This window comes from Lonchura striata, chromosome 8, assembly GCF_046129695.1.
Source record: "Lonchura striata isolate bLonStr1 chromosome 8, bLonStr1.mat, whole genome shotgun sequence".
NCBI lineage: Eukaryota > Metazoa > Chordata > Aves > Passeriformes > Estrildidae > Lonchura > Lonchura striata.
The window spans coordinates 25,703,325-25,728,357 of NC_134610.1; the positions used below are offsets into that span (position 1 = coordinate 25,703,325).

Consider the following 25,033-nt stretch of genomic DNA (forward strand, 5'->3'; position numbering starts at 1 on the left):
TCCTTGTCCTGATGCTCCCCCATCCGACAATTTCTGGGTGTCTCCCTTCGCACGGCCGTCTCCTTTGCCGTTATTTCCATCGGGTTTGGTTCCTGCCCGCGCCGCGGGGCCGCCAGCGCCCGGGCGGGGTCCGGCCGGCACCCGCGGCGCGGCAGCGCGGCCGGGACGCGCCGGTTCCGCGGGGCCGGTTCCGCGGGGCCGGTTCCGCGGGGCCGGTTCCGCGGGGCCGGTTCCGCGGGGCCGCTCCGCGCCCGCGCCGCCCCGGCCCCCGCGCAGCCGGGCGGCCGCGCTGCCGCGGGCGGGGCGGGGCGCGGGGGCGGCGCGGTGCGCGGGGCGGTGCGCGGGCGGGCGGGGGGGCGCGGGGGGCGGCGCCGGCACTCGGCGCTGACAGCCACATGCCGCCCTGCCTGAAAAGGCTGCGAGGCGCCGGCGGGGAGGGAGAGGAGGCGCAGACGGCGCCCCAGCCCGCACCACCGCCGCCGCGCCCCGGGGGATGCCGAGGCGCCGGCCCCGCGGGTCGCCCTAGGGGAGAGGCGCTCCGCCGGCACCGCCCGCCCCGCAGCCCCGGAGCGGGCAACGCCGCCGCCCCTCGCTGAGCCCCGCCGGAGCTGGTCGCGAGTGGGGCGCCCACACGGGGCGCGGCGCGCCCGGGGTAGAGAGGCGAAGCCCGGCCCCGCAGCCTCGGGTCTTGCGTTGGGGGTTTCGGGGTTTTTTATAATTTGTTCCGGAGGATGGATACGTTTCTTCTCGCCTGGGTATTTCTAGGGCTGTGCTTGCCCGGCTCTGGAGGCACGGCGGAGACAGGTAAGGCGCCGTCAGGAATGGGGGATGTCCCCGTCCGCCCAACTTTCGGGCTCCCGGGCGCGGTCCCGGTCTCACGCATAGATGCTTTGCGTGGAAATAAATTTAGGGAATGCATGAGCGATCGGCCGCGCCACGCAGCTTTCGCAGCACGGGTTCTGGAGGGGCTCATGCGTGCGGCGGGGCGGGGATGGCGCACCCCCGGCAAGGAGCGCAGCGGCTGCAGCCGCGCGGCCCCCAGCGCCCGGCGTGGAGGGGCGAGGGGATGGAGCCGCACTGGAAAGTTGCGTGCTGGTTTTTTGGGGAGCTGCGGGGAAGGAAGGGGAAGCGGTAGGGACCAGCCACATGTCAAACGCCCGCATCCGAATGTCCGCGGCCCCGCGCCAGTTGCAGCCTCGGGAAACTTTAGGTGAGAAACTAAAATCGTCTGGCGGAGCAGGCAGCCGGGGCCGTGCAGAGCTGGGAGCGGGCGAAGCTTGGCGGCGGCGGCACCCTCGGGAAAGGCTGCCCGCGGTACGTGCGGGACCTGTATGCACTTTGCAAACGCTGGGCTGTCCCGGGACAAGGCGGGTTCATGGCACGTACTAGGACGCGAGTGTGTTTTTCTGTTCCTCGCTGACGAGCTAGGCTGGACAGTCAGGAGGTGAAGGGATGAAACACGTCTTCACTTTGCTTCGGCATGGGGACAGGAATGGGGCAGGCTGACGCTGGGCCCTGTGTTCCCCAGCTACTGGGTTTGAATCTCGCTAGTGGGGGCGACTGGGTCCCTACCTGGAATAGTCTCTGGAGGAAAAGGATTTGCCGTCCAGTGCTTCTTCCGTGCCCAGGAGCTGCCTGGCAGGACGGTAGTGCCAAGCCAGCAGCTGCTGAGCTGTGGCTTTGCCTTCCCGTTAGTCGGGGCCTCGGGACATGGCTCAGGGCCCTGAGCTGCGGTCTGACCCGAGCAGCCTTAGATGATGGCAGAGCACATTCCGCCTTCTGCCTCGGAGCTGTGTGGCCACCCAGCTTCCCCTTGAAAAGGGGAGGTGAGAGAGTCTCTGCTGCCTGAGAAAATCCCTCTTTTGCAGTGCGAAGCACAGACATTACTGATAAACATTCAGCTGCCGGTTGGCATCATCTCCTTCCTTACGGTTAAAAAGGAAAGAAAAAAAAATCCCATCTTTTGTTCAAGCAGGAAAACGAATAGGCACTTGATGGGATTAAGAGAAAGGGTAGTGTCCTGGGAGCCCCTTGCTAAGTGCAACAGTGTTTTTAGATGATCCCCTGTTGCAGAAGCAGTGTCTGATCTCCTGGAGTAGGTTTTGTGCTGTGGCAGATCGGGCTGTAACCTGAGGCTGGCTCCTGAGGGTGCACTGGCCAGTCTGGCTGTGATCCCTGTGGCCGCTGAGCCCGAGTGTGTGCCTGTGTCCATGTGTTCACCTCCTTCTATCCTGGAGTGAGCTGGGCGTCAGGACTTAACTGGGAAGGGGTTTGAGCAAACCGTGTCCCTCAGGCCATTCAGGCGCTGGAAGCAGTGTTTATTTGAATGCGGGGTTTTCCCGGCTAAGCAGAGCATCACATGGTGTTGGAACCAGCAAGGAAGTTGTCTCTCTGTGGCCGACACCAGCGGTGGTTTGCCGAGATAATGATGTGTGGCTGCAAATCCGGTCAAATGACTTTATTGCCAGCACAGTGAGCAAAGGTACGGGGTAATGGGATGCAAACCTCGATCAGGCTACACTCAGCTTCAGTAAATTAGCCAGCCTAGTAAGGGAAACATGCCAGAGGTAGATGGATTTATGTTTCAGTCTGGTGTATCTGAAAGCCTTCCCCCATTATGGAAGTCCCTCTTTAGGTTCCCTAAGGGAGGTTAGTAGAGAGGGGAGACGTTTTTAATAGACAATAATATGATAATCCACATAGAAAAAAACCTCATGCAATATTTCTACAGTAAGAGATAAACAGTGCAGCTGCCAATTTGTATGTAGCCAAGCAAACCCTGAGATAACCATGGAGGAGAGTGGGTGGGAGACCTGTGAAGATAAATCTGAAGGTTCGATGGCTGCGTGTTTTTCATTTTCCCGTAAAAAGCAATGAAGTAAGAAAGTAACAGACTTGAGTGACCCAAGTACTGAGCCGTTCAGATGATGTTTATGCAGCTCTGAGCAAATCTCACTCTGAAGCCTTCCAAATAGTTTACTTAAAAGATATTATTTTTAGTAGTGACTTAGGAGATGTAGCAAGGTGGGGAATGGGACCAAAACAAATTGCTGCAAAGCAAGCGCACGGCCACACATACAAACATGCACACACACACCCACACAAGCACCGACTGTAGTGCCTTATGCCTGTGTGGTGTTAACTCGGCTCTTACTGGAAACAAAAGCTTTTTTAGACTAGGAATCAGATAGCCGTCAGAGCATCACTGAAAACCATTGATACAAGCTCGGTGGGGGGCTCTGATCCAGGTTAGGGTGCTGCATTTTGTTTTACTGGTTTTACTGCTACAGAAAATCATGGTATGTGGTGTCTGGGGTGACAGGCATGCATATTGTTCCCAGAAGGCTCTATGGAGGTGCTTCCCATCGCCCTGCCTTGCTCTTTCTGTCCTCCTCCCCCCCCCCCCCCCCCCACCAAATCCTCCTTCCCAGTGTCTTCTCTCTGTTTGGTACCTTGTGTGTGGCTTTAGAAGGTTAAAAAGAGAAAGCACCCCTGGGCTGGTGAAGGCAGCACTTCCCGTCCCGGCAGGCGGGTGGGTTGGTTTCCTAGCAGAAACCTCCAGTGCTGCCAGGCACTGGGACATGGTGGCCTTGTACTGCAGATAGCTTGAGAGGAGAAAGCATCCTTCATGGGGTTTAGGAAGCTGTCAGGTTCAGATAAGGCTGGGATCCTATCCTGTGGGACCCCCAGTTGTATTAATAAGGAAAAATTAATTTTTAAGCACTGGGATTGCTGCCAAATTATATGACCTCTGACAGACCAGCTGTGCTAGGAAAATAAATTGTCTACATCTGAGACCCATGATCCTATCTGAAATCAAAATAGAAAAAAGTTGTCATTTAGCTACGGTGGTGGGGGCAGACTGCAGCAACCTTAGAGCAAACTGGAAGCTGTTAAACTTGTTCTCCATTGTGTAGTGAAGTCACCACCACCATGCCCCCACGGAGCCTTGGGAATACAGTTGTTGAATCCGGGAAGTGCAGAGCTGATGTGCCTGCACACACCCAAGCTGGGGCTGATGGTGTCAGCACGGGGGCGGGGGCAGAACTGGGGTGTGTAGTTTCCAGCTCCATCCTCACTCTGTAACAGCCCTTTGACACATTTCTAATTATAATACACACACACAGACAAAGAGGTAGCTGGGCTATTTTCAAAATCCCTGTCTACACCCTGGTGGAAACCGCAATACTAGCAACAACATAAATCAGGGCTGTTGCTAACAGTGTTGCACACAGCTTAGCGCTACAGTAGCATGGGTTTAATCACACTCAGAATCAAAGGGTCAGCCTGCTCCCTGCCTGAGCCAAAGCACAATCTCTGAAGGCCAGATCCTGAGCCGGGCTTGATGCCTGTGCAGTGAAAAGACACAAATGCAGACATGGAGGAGAGGTTTGTCAGCACGAGGTCAGCAGGCACGGGGCCAAACACTCGAAATCACAACTTGGATCTGTAACCCTTTCCATGTGCAAGCGGTGCCCATGAATCAGGGAGGACAGCTAGAGTGATGCTGGGAGGCTGGGTTCCAGCTACAGCCTTGGTGAGGTGACCTCTTCCCAAGCAGTTTGGGAAAAGGGGTACAAGCAACAAGTTGGCATGTAAAATAGCCTGAAGTATAACTTGCAGGGGTGGGCAGCTGTAAGTACTTTCTGTCTGGCTGCATCTTCCCCTGTCTTCATACTTGATGAGTCAAAGAAAATGCTGAGCTGCAGAGATGAAGTACTGGGTCCAGGTCTTTGAAACCTACCTTCATTTCTCCCTGTGCATTTGAGACAAAGGCAAGACATCTGCCCAGCTGTTCTGGTGGGTCACCCATCGCTGTGAAATGCTGTCTTTGTAGGGCTTGAATGCTTGCCCTTTTCTATGTCCCTTCTAGGAAGATGGTGAAGCTAAAAGGATACTGTCCTTTTATTCTGCTTACGTTTTATTGAAAGGCTTCTTTGAACCCCCTTTTTTAAAAGGGATGCATGCAGAAAGAGGAAGGAGGAAAACCCCTTCTGCATGTAGACACTGACGCACACACACACATAATCTCCCTGATTCCTTCTGTCTCTTCACAGGCACACAGATCTCTACCTTTCCTCTTATACACAGAGCCACATCACCATTGCTGCTGCCACACATGCACACTTCTGCATCCATCCCTTCTCTGCGCCGTCCCTTACAAGCTCAGAGCCCCTTGACAACTTTCACCCTCATGCACACCCCAAGCTCGCTGCAGCTTTCCTCCCTTTCTCTTTGACTGCTGAATGTGTGCTCAGCAGGTAACAATGTGTTTAAGACACTCACCAGAATGTGCAATAACTTTGGCAGTGTGCTCAAATCCAGCTGCTGCTGAGCCTCACCAGCAGCACCAAAGGCTGAAGCCACTACTGCTCAGCAGCGTGCATAGGGACCCATGGCAGGGCTCTCTGAGTGGCTCAGGAGGGGCTGCTTCCCTCCTCCCCCATCCGTGGGGCTCTTTGCAGCCAAGGTGCTGCATTGTGCTCTGAGGCTCCAGCAGGGCCCCTGGGAGGGAGGGCCAAGCCAGGGGTGTTGTGAGATTGAGAGGCTCTGCCAGCTGCTGTGGGAAACAGTCAGGGGTAAACTGCTACTGCCTGATGGGGAAAAAAGGATTCCGTTTCAGAGTGGACCCTGACAGATGAGTTCAAAAGGTGTGAGGAAGCTGGGAGGGTGTGGGGGGAGATGAGAGATCAGATAAGCTTTTTTTTCTTGTTGGAATTTTTGTAATAATAATACTAATTAGTATTTCAGAGGCACTGAACACCTTTCATCAAGCCTGAAGCTCTTTAGAGAGGAATCCTGAGGGAATCCTTTTTCCATGTGTACAGCTAGAAATGTCTCTTGTCTCCATGGCCTTTAAATGAGTTTGTTATTGACGGCATTAATGGGGATGGCTCAGCAAATTTTCACTATCATATTTTTTCCTCATGTAGCCTATAGGTAGGGTGGCAGGCTGCCATGCAGGAAGGTTCAAGCTTCTGTTTCCCTGCCTGCAGTACTGGAGAGTTTTACTCAGAAACTGCCTGACTTGCAGCTTGAGTGTCTCCTAAAGCTGCCACCTATTCCTGGGAGATGACAGTGTGTTTCCATGAGATTTCAAGCCCCTGGGAGCCTAACAGAGAGGCAGGCATGATTTCTCCAAGTTCAAAATGCAGTTATCTGCCTCCCTTGCATGTGTACATACACACTCGCATGCTCTCCAGGATGATTACTGGAGCAGCCAGGAGTTGTAATTCCAGACCAACAGATTACATTCGCTGGCAAGCTGGGAGGATTGTGTGTACACGTATCTATAGAAAGACTATCACTATTAAGTTGGTTATCCGACTGGAATTGCATTTACCTGTGATATAAGATGACAAATAATAAAGTTAGTGAAGATGGATAAACACGATATAAAATCTCCTCAAAGATATGAGAGAGAGGTTGGACAGGATGGACATTTAAAGGTCAAGGTTGTCACTGGCTCAACTGGTATAGAACAATGTCAGCCCCTGGAAGGTGGCTATCCGGAACCCCAGGGGTAGAAATCAGCTGAACTCCAGTGATTACAAAGCAAATTACCTGGATTTGCATGCAGGATTTGGCCCTCTTATTTTCCATGGTGAAGCTTGAGTAGGTCTCTGTTTCAAGGTTTCTACTTAATTCTTTTGTGGATTAACATGGGGGGGGAAAAGTGCAGTTATCAGAAGTCTCCAAATCTTCTCTCTCCCTCCAACATTCCCTTCTTATTTAAAAATAATTTGAAATTATCTCTTTTTTTTTTTTTTTTCCGAAGGCTCAGAACTAAAATCTTCCATTTGCTGAGCTTTCTGGTGTTCCCCTTTCACTGCTGTCCAGTGCTATAAAATGAATATATTGCATCCCTTCCCAGTTGCCTTAGGAAGCAGTCAAATGGCTGCATTCCTCAACTGATGGATTGGCTCGTTCCTTTCTTGCTTAAGCCCAGACCGTGTTTTATGAGCTTGTCTCATGACAGGCTTGAGACTCTTTGAATTGAACACAATCCTAGTTCAAATCACAAAAGCAGTCTTTAAATTCTACTTCTCTGTGTCACTACTTTAAAGTGAAATTTTACTTAAACTGGTAAAATTCCTCAATTAAATGTTCAGGATACTCTCCCTGATTGTGTGAAATCTCAAGATGTGGATGTGGGTAGTGCTCTGGAATGAAATGTACATGTAAGAGCCTTCTGTTGTTTTGGGTGTGTCTGTGCATTAATTTGTCCAGGAAGCCTTTGAAACTTTATCTTGCAATCCAAAGCAAACACATTTCTGCTAAAATGATCTATGCTACTGGGGATAAAGCATCTTATCTTGTTAGCTTCCTCTGCACTATATCTCTCCTTGCCCAATGGTTAAACTGTATGATTTAAGTCTGAGAGTTCATATTTCATGTTCCTGCGTCCTGCAAAAGTTGTGCTCTGTGGTTTGGGGTGAGATCCCTTGCCACGTTAGCTGTGCCCAGCCAGGGTGAGAGCTCAGGAAATGAGGCAGGATGAGCATTAATGGTAATGAATCCTTGGCAGAAGAGATCTGTCTCCTCCATACCAGGGTTTGGCAAAGTGCTTGGACATGCATGGACCTTGAAAAGCTCTGATCTTTGAAGAGCTGTGTGACAAACAACTGAAACATGGGTTTCCTGCACAAGGGCTCGAACCAAGTTCAGCAGCCCTGAGAGAAGTGGATCACGTATTTGCTGTGCCGAAAGAGAGTTGACAGGGCAAATCTCAGTGCTGAATCCTGGGACAGTGCTGAATCCTGGGACATGGAAATCTTCTGCAGTGGCTGAATGAGAGTGTGAAGTTGAGCTGGAGGGCCTCATGCCAGGAAGAGAAATTACAAGACTAGGCAGTGCATCTGCCTGCTGTGGAATGCCCATGTCTCTCTCCCTTGTTCCTTTGCTGTCCTCAAAGGCTGCTCTTTGCAATCAGCACAGACAGTGATGCTGCTGCTGCTTCTAAGGCATCCAGAACACCCTAATTTTTGTGTGCAGCCCTGAAAGATATCCCAAAAGTAAACTGAGCTCAAAACACGTAGTAGTTTTGTGCTGGACACTGCAAGTTCTGAGAAGCTGTAGTATATATGTTTGTTGTGAAATGGGCCTCTCTGGTGATGATTATTTTTGTTACAGGCAGAGTTGGCTTTAGTTTCTGTGTGGAAGATCCAACAATAACAGTGAGCCCTGCTCTCCTGGGGTGAGGGAAATCCAGAGGGGTTTAATCGGCAGGAAATTCAAGTAGGAGAATGCCCTGCTCCCAGCCTAAGGTTTCAGCGTGTACCTGATGAGCTGCAGAGCTGAAAAGCCCCAAGTATAGGTGAAGGGGCCTAGCTGTTACTTTTGGGTCCTCTGAGTGATGATTGCTTGTTGTGGCCTGGGGGAGGCAGGAGGAGACTTCATCAGGCTGGGTGTCAGCAGCAGGTCAGAGCAGAGAAAGAGGTGTCTGCCTTGTAAAGGGTGAGGAGCTCAGCTGCTGATGCCTATCTCCATGGGAAACTTTGGAGTTAGCCACTGTACAATGCAGCATTTGTAGGATTTTGCACCTCATGACCTTCTCCAGGTCTTCTTTTCCCATCCCTGTGGCTTGGTTGTCATCCTCTGGTGGTTGCCCTGTTGGGGTGGCCCTGCATGGAGGAGGTTGCAGGGATAATTTGCCTTGTGGTGAACCTTAATGAAAAGAGGAGTCTGCAGATTTCCCAACCTGACCATAGTATACGCCAACACTGCCAAGGAGTATTGACCTCTCTAGCCTCCCCTGAGGAGCCCTGCTGCTCTCCTGTGGCCTTGTTGGCACAGCACTCCTCTGATCTCTCTATCATGTGGACTGGCAGGGGCCCCAGCAGTTAGCTTTCAATGCCTGCATTTTGCTTACTGAGCAACGGGATGTCCCATGCACCTGGCAGACTTGGCTTGTACTTCAGAATTTAATTTTAATTTTATTAAGTGAATTCAGGGCTGGCAAAAGCTGCTGAAGCCCATTAGCTATGGAACACGTCTTGCTTCCAATGCATACAGACTGAGCAGTAGCCATGCCACTAACCTTGTCTTTTTTTTTTTTTTCTTTTGCATGGATGCAATGCATCAGTTTGTAAGAATCCATTTACATAGCAGTTTGAGCCTCTACTGTATAGAAAGCAGGCCATATTTTATACAGAAGGACAGTGGTTGACATAACTGCTGAGTCAAACCCTATGCCCATCAGTAGGCATGGTGACAGATTTTTTTTGTTCTTATTGGAGGCGTTTACCTGCTAGATACCTGTGAGTCAAAAGAGAAAAAGCCCAACAGAACAATTACATAGATATTGAAGTATTTTTGCCTCTTCAGATAACTCTAAGAAGTCTTGAGTTCCTGGTATGTGATTGCCCACCATTGCAAGGCAGTGCTGTACTCAAGTAGCCCCCTTCATTTGTGTGGACTTCTTGGGTAGGAATGAAAGGATAAAATAGTTTCTCTGAGAGACACAGATGAGCTTTCCTGCAGGTGGGAGGTTTTCACTGCTCCAGGAAGATGGTGACATTTTCCTGGTGATATCTGAACACCTGAGGGATGTGGCTGGTGCTCGTGTTTACTTGGGAGGTTCACCTGCTTGTCCTGTTTTGCTGGAGAGTTCTCAGCTGCAGGGAGCTGGGCTCCAGCCCCTCTCACTCAGGCTGTCCTCACTGCCACCAACAGACTAATTTGGGCACCAATCTGGCCTGAAATTAGGATCAAGACTAGGATTTTCTTTAGCTCAGTCCTACTGAACTGCGATGGCCTTGCAGGGCAAAGAAGTTTCAAGGTCAGTGTAGAACCGTGCTTCTGCTCCTGAATTCGTTTGTTGGGGAAGAACTGACATCTCTGTTCACATGACAGTTCCCCTCCAACTGGTTGAGTTGCAAGGGCTCAGAGGGTGCTCACGGTATCCGGCATGAGTAAGGGGCTAGCAGCTTCTGAGTGGTGGGTGATGTTGGTGGTATCAGCCTAGCGGGTAGCATGTGTGTGAAAGCTGGAGAGACGGGGAGGGAACCACGAGGTGTGGAAGGATTGACTGTGTTTTCATTGTTTCGAGACTTTGCCCATTCCAAGAAAAATAATCTGCGGCTTGAATATTTTTCTTTGCTGGAGGGGGTGGACATGTGTGCAAACGAGGTGTGAATTTTTATGAGAAGGTGTGAAAGTGCGTACATGAGTGAAGTGTGAATTACACGTCTATTTGTACATTGATGTCAACAAGTCCGTGAATTTCTTCTTTCCACGTGAATGTCTCTTTCTCTCCCTCCCTCCAAACCCACATAAACATATGTGTGGGCAAATATGCCTTCCTGAGAGAAGATATTTGTGCAAGAATGTAGGTTTGTAAATGTTTGTGTGTTGAGCAATCTCTCCTGTGGAACAAAACCAGATGTTTTTTTGTATTCTCAGCTCTTCATGGCAGTGCTGCATTTTTTTCCCCTCGTATTTTTCAGGATACTTACAGGATTATTTTAAGAAAAAGGGAAAGCTGCAGATCTGCCTTTGGGTGTGTGCGAAGAAAGTTATTTTGAAGAATGAATGTGTTAGAGGGCATGAAAAACATGGGGGAAACTGAGAGTTTTTCCACAGCAAAGAAAGCCTCGCTGGCCCACGAAGGGCCCTCCTGTTGCCCTTGTTTTTGCACAGGACACGTGCATTATCTGCAGGCAGCGTGCAGGCAGCAGGTTGTTTATTCAAAGAGCTTTTTTTCCAGGAAGTATTACTGCTGAGGGGTCCTGCCTGATTCCTGCTGCTCGTCTTGGCTCTGGCAAGAGGGCAGTTTGAACACGGGCTGGGATGTCCCTTCCGAGAGCTCGTGGACTTGTGACAGCCTGGCAGGGGTCACCCCTGGGACCTGGCAAACCCTATGGCAGAGGAACAGAGCCAGACCCACAGCAAGGGGTTGAGGCCACACAATCTGCACTGCTTTGCTTCTCCTGGGTGGTCCTGGGGCTTTGCAGTGAGTGCTGCTGTGGAGGGAGAGGAACAACCCTCAGGACCAAGGCAGGGGGAGCACCATGGAACACACCCTTCACTCATGGAGCTGCTGGGATGTGTGGTTACCCTCCTGTATCAAGGGTGATGCTTCTCTGTGCCTTGGCTCTCTTGGGGGTGTGGGTTGTGCTACAGCCTCCATCTCAGGGCATGCAAACTTGGGCCTTGAGAAAACCCATTTGCACCCCACTGCTTATTGACAGGGAGGAGAACTTTCCACAATGTGGGACCAGGGTGACCCCGCATGCCTGCCAGCCTGCCCTAGAAGGGTCTTAGGGTTTTGTTGGGTTTTGACCATTTTGGTGGGTTTTGTGTGTTTTGCTGGGTATGAAGAGGCAACACTGTCTTTTGGGGGCAGCTGTTGCAGCCTGTGGGCCTGGATGCTGATACAAGGGGATGGCAGGGGAATAGGGAAAGCAGGAGACACAATGGGGGCCCCATGGAGAAAGGGACTTTGGGATTTGTAATGCGTTATCAAGTGACCCCGTGATGCAGATTTTCCTCCCAGCAAGTAATGCAATAATAAATTTGATTTTAGCATTCATGAGATTAAATGTTTTTTTGATTACAAAATCACCCTCTAGGGTCTGTTCTAGCCCAAAGCTGAGAGAGCTTCCTCTGCTTACCACGCAGCCATTGCCAGCCATTTGTGGGCTAGTCCCACAAAACCACCGCTGCTGATTATCTGTGTCTGCAGCTCCAGTGGATGGGTTAGCTTGCAGCTCTGCTGAGATGTGTTTGCTGGAGCAGGCGGGTTGGGGAGGGAGTGCACAGCAAATGGAGAGGGGTTTTCATGGGGTTGCAGGCTGGGGACAGGAAGGACAGGTACTGTCCTTAGCTTTGCCACACCGTGCTGGGGGGTCTAGGCTCACCAGCATCCCTGACATGCCTCAGTTTCCTTCCCTGGAAACTACACATCTTTCTGTCCTCCTGCAGCTGAATTGAATTTGTAGTGTCTAAATTCTGGTGTCTCCTGAGGCAGCTGTGGGGGACTGACACAGAGCAGCTTGCAAAGGAGGCAAAAGAAGGGATAAAATGAGGCAGCTACAGATGATCTGATATCAATCTGTCTCTTACTTTATGGCTCTGTAATTGCCTTGGCAAGAGCATTCATTTCTCTTTTCTGGTCTGTGTGAAATGTGGTATGTAAGTGTGGCAGGAGGTGGAGGGGACCGAGTATATTTGTTCTGCAGAATAATTCTCCTTGCCCAGAGATTAATATCAATATTAGAGTACCAAAGGGATGTCAAGGGCCTGGAGAATGGTCTTTATCAGACCACTCCTATCAGTGGCCCAGGGAGACCTGCTGTGCACACCTGATGCCCAGAACGTCTTTCAATGCCTTGTTCCCTTCTGTGTCTCTGCAGCTCAGCCATGCGGGGGTCGCCTGAACTCCAAGGATGCTGGGTACATCACCTCGCCAGGGTACCCCAATGACTATCCCTCCCACCAGAACTGTGAATGGGTCATCTACACCCCTGAATCCAACCAGAAGATTATCCTCAACTTCAACCCTCACTTTGAAATCGAAAAGCATGACTGCAAGTAAGAGCCTTCCTCTTGCTCTCTAGTACATAGTTACCTCCTCTTCCTGATTTGCCTAGTGGTATCTTGTACTTCCTTCCACTTGAAGTCAAGCATCACCCTGAGCCCCCACAGTGCTGCATCTCCTTACCTTTCCAGAGCGAGGGCTCCCTGTGAGGTTGTAAGATGCTGCTTTGGACCCATAAGATGAGCCTACTCTGCAATGAACCTGTAGTTATTAACTGGGCCTGATACCACCTGAAAGCAAGATCCAACTGGTTAAATGGTTAAAAGGCTATTGTTTTTTCTGTGTTGAAGTAGCTTCACTCTTCTTTTAAACCCTGCTGGGAGAGCAGAGCAATTTCCTGGTGTGTAACTAGGCAGAGGTATGGCAGAGTGCCCTGTGGCTGGAGACAGATCCGGGCCATGTGAGGCTGAAGGCGTGGTGGTCTGAGGTGTTTGGGCTGGATCTGACTTCCCATAGTGCTTTTGCTGCTATGTTTGGTAAACTGGGGAGATGGGTTTTTTTGCCTTTTATTCCCTTTTTCTTCTAAGGAAGGACCCAGAAACTAGATGTCTGGGAAAAACAATTAACAACTAGTAAAGAATAATTAAAGGCATCAAAGGGCACCATAAAAGGCTGAGTTAATAACATGGTCTCAGCAGACAGAGAAACCTGAGGGTTTCATCTGGAATCCACAGCCAGCTACAGGGATGCTTGAGTGTGAAGGAGCTTGGGGTCTCCTAAAACAGGCCTGACATAGCAGTCCTGCTCGATACACTGGTCCTGTTGATTAGAAGGGGGTTGCATATGAAGAGGGAAATTCTGTTTGTAAAAAAGGACAAAGGAACAGGGGAAGCATTTATGGGGCTGCAAAATCAGTCCTGCAGAGAACAAAGAATTCAGCATGGGTTTGATGATGTACTGAAGGTTATGAAGTGCAGAGCTGGATCCTCAGCTATCATAAATCAGCATAGCTCCTCTAACTCTAATGAAGGTGTGCTGATTGATGTCATTGGGGATCTTGTCACCCCCTACAGATAAAGTCTGGGCTAATAAGGCTTTGAACACCATGAACTCTCCCTGAAGTCACTGTGTGTGCAAGGTGTTTAGCACTTTGCAGGATCAGGCCTGTCTATAAAGGGAGAAGGTACAGAAAGGCTTAAAGTGGGCATAGATGAACACAACAAGGCCTTGCAGTGGATGTGAGAATGATAGTTGCTATCAGATTTTATTGCTGCTTGCATAAGATACAGAATTGCACAGCCTCCTTGTAGCTAATGCAGTTGCCCCAAATTCACAGCAATAAAGCTGTATAGGCCCACATTTGCAATCTGAAGAGTATGCTGCATGTACTGGGCAGGACAGTGTTGTGTGCAGGGCAGGGATCAACTGGGCAGGAAGGACTCCAGCTTCTGCCTCGTCAAAGTCTCAGGCAAGCAAAACCAGGTTGGTCAGAGAGCTGGAAATCCCCATGGGCACCAGGCTTTTCCTCCACCTGTAGGAAGGTGCCAGTTTTAGCTCTGAGCATCTTGTGCAACTTTTGCCATGTTTTGCTGCCTGTGAGAGAGCATTGTCTGGTCTCAAGCTGCAGGTGGTGTGTTCAGTAGGACTGCTTGAGCTCTGGGGGTGTTGGTACCCCTTTGCTGCTTTTTGCTTTACTGTGGCAATCTTCTGAGTGGCTGCTGTGTGGTCTCACTCTTTCCTTTTTTTTGCATGTACGTGCACAAGGGAGCTTTTCTTAAAGTGACATATGATTTATCCACTGGTTCTTGAGCTTCTGCTAGCCACAGCTGTGAGCTGAGAGCCAAGCTGACTTAAGGTGCCTGCTCTCTCAAGCCAGCACTGAATAGGAGTGGGTTTGAAGAGCTTCATGGACAGTGCTTGATAGGAAGCATAACAGAACAATGAAAACAGTGCACGATAAACATGGCCAAAAAGAAATGGATAGAAGTGAGATTATTTTAAGTGACTGACCAGGAGGAGGCAAATTTAGACACTCTGTACAGCTTGGGCATTAATACATCAAATTACATTACATTAATAATAGGTGACCATTTAGTGAGTATCAGAGGGTTTTTTATGAAGAAGCAAAGACCTCATTGCAGCTGCAGGTATGAACCTTAACAGGAGCAGGAGGTCAGCATCAAAGAAAGTCTCAGGGCAGAGCCCTCCTTTTGACATCTCATTATTAATATAGAGCACATTCACATCAAGGTGACAGGCAGATGGACTCCATGGAGGCACTCTCTGGGCAGACAAGGTCCCCTGCTCTGGTGTTGCTACCTGGCAGCTATTGGAGCAACAATGGGGCTAGTCTGTGCTTCCAGCTGCCAGAGGTAAACACCATAACCCCTTCCTCTGTTGCTTCTTCTTTCAACATTTCATTTTACCTTATTAGGCTAAAGTTTCTCCCTCATAAAGCATAACATTTACATTCCTAAAACCCATTTGAAAACCTACCAAAATGTCTCCAAAAGTCTTTTTAGTTTTACTGTGTCCCTTCTGGCCTTCCTTGTATCTGCTTTGGATTTCCCTTTGGGACAGGAGGCATTTCCTCCTGTGTTTTGTACTGTGCCTGGCACGCTGGGGACCTCTGAAGAAATGTCAGTGATTTCCCCTTGGCCAGCAGCTGGCTGGAAGGGGCCTATGAACGTGGTGCTGCCTAGATGCCAGAGCAAGAGCTGGCTGAAGAGAACAGCTTTGGCAGTCTGGAGGAGGGTGGAAGCATCAGCCAGGGATGGATGCCCAAGGTGCAGACAGAGGTGGCTGCTCAGTGCTGCTTGTTGCTGTTGTTTTTTGGAGGCACATCTGGGCTTTTATTTTTCAGATGTGTCCAGCTGCATTAAGTAATTGCACTCTATCACCACCATCATGAAAGGAGTAATTTGGTGTAATTGAAGCCCCTCTGAGTGATGTACCTGTGCTCTGAGGAAGTGTCTTGCTTTGGAAGCATGATAGGTTAAGAAAATTGGTGTCCTCCTGCTGTTGTGGACCAGCAGGGATTCCTGTGGCAGGGAAGTTGGGCATGCTGTGACAGGGAGTACGGGCCTGGGCCATTGTTTGTGCTGTCCTGCAGCTGTGGGGCCACAGTAGCAGAGCCAAAAGGGAAGTTTGATGCTCTGATAAAAGATCTGCTGAGCTATTCAGAAATGATCATCCTAGTGCCTGGCTGTTTGTTCCCAAGCATGTTGCGAGTGCAGCTGTAGCTCAGGTACCGCACCCCACACTGGTGTCTGTTCAATGAACAGGGAAGTGGCATCCAGTGGAAAAGAGCAGGTTGCTGCTGCAGTGAAATGTTTCCACTTCTGTGTAATATGGGGGTTGCTGGGCAGTCTTGTGCATGCTGGGATTTATTTGGGATCCCAGCAGTGAACCATTTGCAATAGGCGGGCAACAGGGACTGCCATACCCCAGCTTTTGCAGTCATATAGCTAAGCTGTCCACTCCTTACTTGCCATTTTGCTGTACTGTCTGCTCTGCTTGCTTGGAAAATCCAAGTTCAAAACCTCAGCTATGCATGAGTCACTGTATTTATGACCAACCACCTTTTCTGTTTGCGCCACCCTCCCGCTGCTGGTCTTCTCCTTGGACCACTTAAAGCTCCCTCCTGCGTTTGGGACTGGCTCTGCCGCCCCCAGCCACACTCAGCTGACCCTACCAGAGTTAGGCTGGGCCACGCACCCGCAGCAGAGGCACATTCCCTGCAGGCTGCAGTGGACATGCTCGTGCTTCCTCTGCCAGCAGAAGACCTTCCAGCTGAGTCATGACATCTGCTCCAGAGGAGCAGTGTTTTAAAAAAGTCAGGCCATGGCCAGTGGATTTTTCTGCAGCCATTCCCAGCAGATGCTGCAGCTGGGTTGCCATCGGTGGGATCCCTGCCTGGGATTTAGGGGGCCGCTGCCGTGGCTCGCAGCCCCCTCTGCTGGCACATGCCAAACGCTGGTGAAAGTTTCTGGGGACGGGCTGGGGACTCCCAAAATAGGCTGGAGGCGGCAAACTGGAAATTGAGCTGCAGTCAGACTCTTCCTCCTGACTTTGAGTCCCACTGTCGAGCCCAGAAGGTTTCAAGAAACAGGAACTTGGTTCCACTGTCATGAGGAAATTTATGCGGTGATAACCGTGACCTCGTAAGTGCCTTAATGGTGCCAAGAGAGTCGAATCATCCTGATGTGTGCTGGATACAGGCAGGCATGGCAGGAGGAGACATGTCTGCTCCCAGCCTGAAGGCCAGAGTGAGCCAAGATTTGGCCAGGCAGGCAGCGTGCTCCTAGCGCCCATCTGGCAGAGCACGGCTGGCCAGGGGACGCCGGCAGCAGCATGCCACAGCTCAAAGGGCGAGACATGCAGCTTGGACAGCCAGTGAAGGCCTCTTACGGCAGCATGGCCATCTCCTGAGCGTCCAAAAAGCTGGGCACTGGAACAAACCAGCTCTGCATTCTTCCTAGAGAGCCACAGGGACACTGGCTCAAATTCCTTTGAGCTGAGGTGGCAGGCAGAGCTGCAACTCAGTACCCACAGCCAGGCAGGCAGCTGTGGAAATTCAGTCTGCCTCTCCTGCCATCTCCTTCAAACAAGAGCATAATATTGCAATAAGCCATCCTTCTATCGGTGAAGGTTAAGAGTAGACAAGGCAGCAATCATGGACAGCTAATTAGTAAATGCTTTGAAAAGTATGCATAAGTAGCTTATTAGCAAACATTTTAGAAACAATTGCAGTTCATCTTGTGATTGGCAAAATGCTTAGAAAAGAGAAATACATTTGGAGCACTAGAGAATGCCAGGGGTTGGAGGGGCTCTTTGCTAGGATGCAAGGGGAAGTGACTGCATCTCCTGAAGTACTGGGGGAGTCGAGCTTTAACTTTGCAGTGAGGGGAAGTCAAAGATTAGGTGTAAAGGAAGGCATTTGCTTGCTCATACATTTGTGGCATGAGTAGCCAGAAGCAACATTTCCAATGTACAGGAAATTATTCAGTCTGGGTAACATGACACTGCAGCTCAACTTGTCTTCAAATGAGCTTCTATTGTTTTTTAACTCCATCCAGCATCCACTGTATGGTTCATAATTCCCATCAAACCCGGGTTATTTTCCAAAATGGAACATCAGTGAATGGGTTAGCTGTGATGGTGAGATCAGCCACATGAGTTAACAGCTCAAGGTTGTTCACATCCCTCATCTCTGCCTCCCATCTCTGCTTGCTCTGTGGCTGTGCTTCTCTACGCCCCAGAGCCTTTTCCTGGAGGGACAGGCCCAGTCCAGGCCCTGCAGAAGATGGTGGCCCCAAATGCACTCTCATGGGGTCTCCTATGACCCGCCAGCTCACTGACATCCGCTGCAGAGGAGTCAAATCTCATTTTGCACCTTGCTTCCTGTTGGCATGTTGACAAATTGAGGGCCAGCTGGTGACACTGGGAACAATAGGATTAGAGACAGAGACCTCTCCCCCTCCTTCCTGCTGTTGAGGAGGAACTGGTAGTTGTGGTGGAGTACTCGCTTCTTACTCAGCCTCTCTGTCCAGCGAGGGAAGGAATAGGACCTCACAGTATCTGGAGAGGGAGAAAGCACAGGGCTGGCTGTGGTGACTCCTGATAAAATGGGTTTAGAATTCAGCTAAAAGTGTCAGAAACGTGCCTTTTTTGAGCAAGCAATGTAAGCTACACTCCAGCTCTAAATCTTTTGTATTTTAGCAGTCCCTGCTTAGTGCAGAGGCGTAGGATAGGAGTAGAGCAATCCCACTGGAATGCCTGATAACCACAGTGTTGAGGTGCTCCGGCTTTCAGTAGAGCATGAGGCCCTTGACTATCTTTGCAACAGTGCTCCAGCCCACGGTGTGACACCAGGTGACACCCTTCACAGAGCCTCATCCCAAACAGGTCTCAGGAGCCTAAATAAATGTCTGTGGGACTATGAGTCTTGGTCACTTTTTTGTGTTGTACAGAGGGCTTAGCAATGCTCTTCTACATCATGGGTTTGTTGTCTGGATGCAGGAGTTTGAAGATTTAGTGAATGTAAGGGGAGTGCTAGACTTATAAAGTTATCCAATTTTTATTAAGGACTAGATGCAAAGCCCAGTAAAAGAAATGTGAAATTTTACTTTGATTTACATAGGAGCTAGTTTAGCCTTTTAATGAGCAACTGTGTGACTTAGATACTTGTAGCCTTTTTAATGGATATAATTCCTATTGTCAGGCTGTAACAGGGGACTCCCCAGCAAATACCAGTTCTGGGAGTTGTGAGATTTGGGTTCTTTCCCTTCCCTGCTATTGATTTACTGTTCCTGCCTTGGTGAATCACTTAAAATTCCCTGTGTTATAAAGAAAAGAAGATCTGGGCATTTGCAGGCATAAAACCCAGTCTAGATAGCAACAGTGCAAAGCACGCTCCCTTCCAAAGGCTGCTGAGCAGAAGCATCACACAGGAGTAGGTCAGAGTGCAGCAGAAGACGACCAGTTTATTCTCAGTCTTTTCTGGCTGGGTGTGAATTCTGCAATTAAATATGAATGCAAAATAAAAAGAACAGACTGTTAGGAGCAGACTGAAAAACAGAAGAAATTTGTGGTTGCTTTTGGCCAGAACTCAGCATAGAACATATTTGAAGGAACTGGGGGAGGTCAGGTTTCAGTCTGAGGCAAGTTCTCCGTTTCCTTTAACTCAAGTGGCTGCACACCACCACTGAATGGCATCATAATAATATGTTACAAACCACGGTCTGGTGATCCTGGAATTCCTTATAAGTTAATAGCAGTCATGGTCCACTAATCACAGCTAGGATGTTTTAAGCAACTGTCTTTGATATATTAGTTCAAACATACCATAGAAAGCCTTCCTTATGCTGGCTTAGTAGTAGATCAGTAGATCATTAGAAAGAGTGAATAAACTAGGATTTTTCTGTTGGTTTCTCACCCCACCCCACTGCTAATCCCAAGAAATTCTTGAGATCTACATGCAGCCTTAGTGAGCAACCACAGTACACTAGTATGGTGTGGTTTTAAAGTAACACTGGGTCAGACATGGAGATACAGTTGTTTAATGAATTCCTAGAAGCAGAGCCTGAAGCAGTGGGGTCCAACAGCAGAAATCCTCTGCCAAAGACTTCATTCTGCTACAAATGGCACAGAAACTAGCAGGTTGGCTGCTCGTGTTATGTGACTGCCCCCATCTTCTCGCAGCAGTACAGAAGACGCTGTGTGGGGAATCTTTTGAGGTGGAGTTCTACATTCCTGAGACAGGCAGTACTCCTCACACACAGGTGATGGGAGAGCCCCTGTTGTCAGCCCGGTGCCTGCTGAGGCCGTGCTGCATGCAGGTTGTTTGCATGGGAAGTGCTCCACGTGTTAGAAACCTCCAGGGAAACCTCAGAGCTGGGGTTGTTGATGGATGTGCCCCCCCCCATCCCTCCAACAGCAGCACGAGAGTTTGAGGCATGTGCTCAGCTTCCTTCCTCTTCTGTGAGTGTTGGTATGAGGTTTCATTTACGTTGTTATTTTGCAGTGAAAAGGAAGGTGTAATGACTGCCTCTTTGGTAATATCAATGTTTGGCTGTTAATCATGGGTGGGAACAAGGTCTGGGATCTCCATCAGCAGAGGGGACTGACTTACCATTGATCTATGTGCACTGCGTCTTGTTGAAGTTTTTTGACCCATCTGATTTCTTAGGTTTTCTTTTGTGAAAGCCCTCTGATTTTTCTGCCATTGTGGAGAAAAACATCTCTCTGTCTTTAAATATGGCAGATGGGGATTTCTTCAGATGTCCAACAACTCAATTGAAGGAGACCTCAGGAGACCTCTCCCCTTCCCTGTCCCCCTTCTCAGCCTGTCTTTTCATCTGCAATCTGGAGATGTAAGGGCTATAGTAATAGAGTGTCAGAGGAAGTAATTGATTCATCACACGCCAAGAGGGGAGCCTGTTGCCTTCAGTGTCAATGGAGCTGAACCACAGCCTGGAAGGGTGAGGGAGGCTTGTAAACACTCCATGGCTGAGCTGGCAGGACAAAGCAGACACACTGCCGTGGCTGAACAGGAGGGTGACTCAAGGGTTGCTTGAAAGAAAAGCTTTCTGAACAAAGCAGTGTCAGGGTCCTTATTTGTGGAAGAAACAGGGACAGTTCCATCCCCCTGTTCCCAGAGCACATTAAGGAGAAAAGGTACCTACCAGCCTCATGCAGCATCCCATTCCCTTGCCTTGGTCTCCCTCTATCTTGATGTGGCTTGCCTCTCTGACCTGCTGTCCTAGGCTGGGCTGAGCTCACCTCAGGGGTACCAACCAGCCCCTGCCAGCAGCTAATTCCTCCCACACCTCCAGATAGTCACTGCTGTCAAAGAGAGCCATGCAGGAGGTCACTGCTGCCAGTGCACAGCAAAGTGTGGCATGTGCATGGCACAGCACCCGCCCTCACTCAGGCATTGACTGGGCTCAGACTTGGCACTGCTTGGTTCAGATGGCTATTGAGCTGCAATGCCCATATTGTGAGGAGAGAAGGGGGTAGGAGATGCTGTGCTATGCAGTAAGCAAGGAGGGATCAGGCAGGTTTGGTGCACTGTTTGTCCCAGAAACAGCTCTTACTACAAGCTGGCACAGCCAAATTGTGGGAATGCCCAAACAGTGGAGGCTGCAGGCCAGTCTTGGCAGCAAAGCTTTACTCACTTGTGCATCAGCTAAGGCAGGATCTGGGCTGTGAACAGGCTGTGTCTGAGAAAATGCGGGGTCAGAAAGTCATGCTATGGTGGGCCAGTCCCAGGGTGACCATACATCATTAATGAGGGATGTAGACAGCCAGGAGGGTGAGGGTGGGCTGGTCAGGGCTCTGTTCTTACTACCTCCTTCATACAGTTGGTGCTTAACGAGGTGTTTATTTCAGTTTTGTGCTGAAAAAAAAAAAAGCCAGTGCAAATGAGTGATAGTGGAAAGCCCAGCTACCAAGCTCTGATCCCCATCTGATCCCAGTTTTTACTCTTTACTTTTGCTTTTCACTGCATATTGTGTCTAAGGCTGTGACTGATACTGCACCAGCAAGGTGTGATGGGACATCACTCACTCTGGCACAGCAGGCCAGGTGAGTGTTCCCTAATGCTCATCAGCACCCTAGAACCTGGACAGCCTGACCTAAGCTCATCTCCATCTATTGCCTGGGCTGTCAGGCACTAGATCCCATCAGAAAAGGGAGATCTGTCCCCCCACTGCAAAGAGATCAAAGTGAGCATTTGCCCTTGCCTTCTGCCTGCTCTGCTGCTTTTCAGCAGTAAATTTTCCTTTTGTTTGGCTGTTATCTTTTATTATATTTATTTTTTTCTCTCTGTTAGTGATTAAGTGCCTGTGAGTGGTGACAGTAAAATGACATAGAAACCAAAGTCTAATTTTTTTCCACAGATGGATTGTAGCAGAAGGAGAAAAGTGCAAATGCATTTTCTCAAGTGTCCTGTGTTTTGGGGTATGAAAGGGTTGTGAGTTGCTTCAGTTCCCTTACAGCAGCAACAGAAGGCAGAATGCCATGGAGAGGGGGCTTATTCTGAGCATGCTTTATATATTTTATTCCTGATTTCACCATGATTCTCCCCTCACCAATGAACACCAAAGACGTCTTGCAACAAAAGACCCCTGTAGCTAAAAATAGAAGAGCGAGGAATTTATAGAGATGGTTCTGGAGACAGAAATAAAATTAAACAGCCATGTGTAGCTCCTGAACAACAGCCTGCAGAAAACCCCTGAAGTGCACATTGGCACATCTCTTCTCTGATATAGCGGTGGGTTTTCCAGCCGTGCCCCAGATGAGAGCACCTCTGCACTCCAGGGCGCCTTTCCGCAGCGGTCTGGCAGCACAGCTTGATGGAGGCAGCCCGGCATGAGCAGCAATGCACAGGGGAGCCTTTGCTCTCCTGTCTCAAGGGAGGGCAGCAGCATGCTAGGAGCTGAAATTCCCTCCTGAGTCACTTGCCTCAGGAGCACTTTGCAGTTAGGTTTTATTCCTGCCTTTGCACGAAGTATTTTGGCTACCTTCCCCACCTAGCCCCCCGCATTAGTTTCAGTAACTGCTGAAAGTCTCTTCCTATCAACAGTACCTATAAGGGGGTGAAAACAACTACCCAGAGTAAAAAATAGAGTCTCTTTATAGTTTGCATTTTTTGTCTTCAAGGCTTTTTGAAGTTGTTTTCCAGTCTAATAGGGTTATTTTCTCGCCTTCTCTATTTTTCTTTTTCTCTCCCTTTCTTGTTTTTTTTTTTTTCTTCCCCTTTAACTGGATTACTGCATTTTTTTAATTTCTCAGAAATTCTGGTCAGATTTTTTGAGGAGATAAGGAAATAATCCAAAGCACAGTAGAATGATTACAAACCCCCACAGTACTGTGATTACTCAAGACATAATTGGATACAAAAAATTCAAAACAAACTTCTGAGAAATCCTAAGCAGTTTTGCCTGTGCCATCGCCCCCCACTCCCCCCACACCACCCTAGCTCTCTCCCTGCTGCCATTGGATTTTTGTCATTTTAGTCATTGAAATCCAGTGAAATCCCTTCAGATTCAGAGCAATTATAGCCCATTTCTCTCTGTTGTTGCCAGAGTCAGTTATTTCCATAAGGGCAAAACAAGGGCAAGCTTTGTGAGCATCTTTTGCCTCAGCATAGGCAAAAATGGCCCCAAAAGGTTCAGACTGAGATCAGATTCATCTCTGCATTGTTCAGACACCCAAAGCCCAGGTCTAGTCAGTAAGAGTGATTTAAAGTCCTTCTGTTGTCACTGCAGAAGAACAATTAATCCGTCCCAAGCTGGTGTGAGAAATCTGGTTCCACTGAGCGTAGAGGACATTTAGTTGGCTAAACCTAGATGTGGTACAGGCTTTTTAGTTCTGTGCACAAAGCTATATCAGAGCTTGTGTCTATGAGGACTGATTCTCTTAGCACACCAGGATAAATTAGGAGTGATTACCCTTAAAATGATGATTTACACATGTGTAAAACCAGTTCAAGTCAAAGGAGAATCCAATTCATCTGCTGCATTTTTAATTAATTACTCTGATTAAGGGCTGGCAGCTAAGATCAAACTTCATTGCTCTTGTTTCATCAGACAACAGTGGTGCTTGCCTCTGCTATCATGGCTTTAAAAAAAAATAATTTAAAAGTCCTCAGTAGCTTCTAGAACAATTTAACCTGTGAAGGGCATGTCCTGCAGTCACTCAAGATTGTGTAAACATCACAGAAAAGTTTTTTTGTCTTTTGCAATATAACCACCCATGAAATAAGGATTTGGTTGGAAGGTGGCATACAAAAGAGCATGAAGATGGGTGGTGACACAGAAAAATCTACTAAGCCAGCTAGTATGTAATGGACATTAATTCTAGCCACCTCTTGATTGCACAACAAGCACGGAGATGCTGGTTCACCATTTTTAAACTATCTCTATACTGCTGCTGCTATTTAATTTCTAAGAAACTGTCTGTTCTTAGAGGATGTTCAAAAAACCTTTTGCTTTTTATAACAATTTCTGAGAAATAAACCTCCCACCACCTTTTCAAAGGGGGAACAATTGCAGTTACTAGCTACCATTGTGGCTAAGCACAGGTCTTCCCCAGCTACCTGCAGAATATTAACACCTGCTGAATTTCACTAGAACTGCAGTTTCTCTTCCTCTCCTCAGCACATGCATTCAAGATACAGTGACATACGGTTCAAGCAGATCAGAGATCTTGAAGGCTCAAGTCAGCCCTGGGCATTCCCAAATTTAGGGTTGTTGGCATGCAGTCTGTACCTATTTGTCTCCCTGTCTATCTAGGCCAGATTTCTCCAATATAATATAATCTCTCCAGTCAAGACTGGCTTCTATTCCTGGCTGTGCTGCAAACTTCCTGTGTGACCTTGGAGCAGACACTGCTCCTCTCTGCCTTCCTACCTCCCAGGGTCTCCTGAGAATCCCATCATTACTGTTTGCCAGCTGCAGTCATGAGCCCCATGGAAACGCCTATAAATAATAGCTCCAAATTAAACATTGGGGAAGTTCAGGTTAGAGCCTTGCCTCTCTCTCCAGTCCTGGAAAGCACTGGAAACGGGGCTTTGCTGAATGCAAGTCCTCACCTACTTCAAATCATTGCTCTAGAGAGAGACAGAGGAAGCTGTCAGCTCAGTCAGAGCTTGGCCAGTCCTCTGTAGGCTTTGAAGTAAGGCTTGCACAAGTTTACGTATTCAGAGGTCTCATGATATGGCTGTGAACATATGAATAATTTGTTATTCATGTTTCTCCCTATTCTAAGCTGATGTCCCTGTAAGGCCCTTGAAGCATGTTTCAGGGAGGAAGGACTCAGCATCTCTTGGGACCTGGGGGTGAAGGTCAGTGGGGTTGTTGATTTTGTGTTCAGCAGTATGGGTCACTAAACTGTTTGTGTTGAGTGTCCCTCTGGAGAGGAGCACCCAGAGGAATGTCACAGGCTTTCCAGTGCTGCTCCCCAGATAAGCTGTAGCATTTCTCAAGCTCAGCAGTGCCTGGGTGGGCACCTGGGAGGTCTGTCCTGGCCCTAGGGGATCATGGAGCA

General features: G+C 49.0%; 1 protein-coding gene across 3 annotated transcripts in view; it reads left to right on the plus strand.

Annotated features, from left to right (window-relative positions):
• Nucleotides 1-572: 572 nt before the first annotated feature.
• The window catches only part of NRP2 (neuropilin 2), an 88,543-nt gene continuing 64,082 nt past the window's right edge, over nt 573-25,033 (plus strand). For all 3 annotated transcript variants that reach the window (XM_021538879.2, XM_021538880.2, XM_021538881.2), the window contains exons 1-2: nt 573-804; nt 12,357-12,534. In XM_021538879.2, coding sequence (XP_021394554.2) covers nt 732-804; nt 12,357-12,534 — 251 coding nt within the window. In that variant the 5' untranslated portion in view covers nt 573-731. The remainder of the gene's footprint in view (nt 805-12,356; nt 12,535-25,033) is intronic.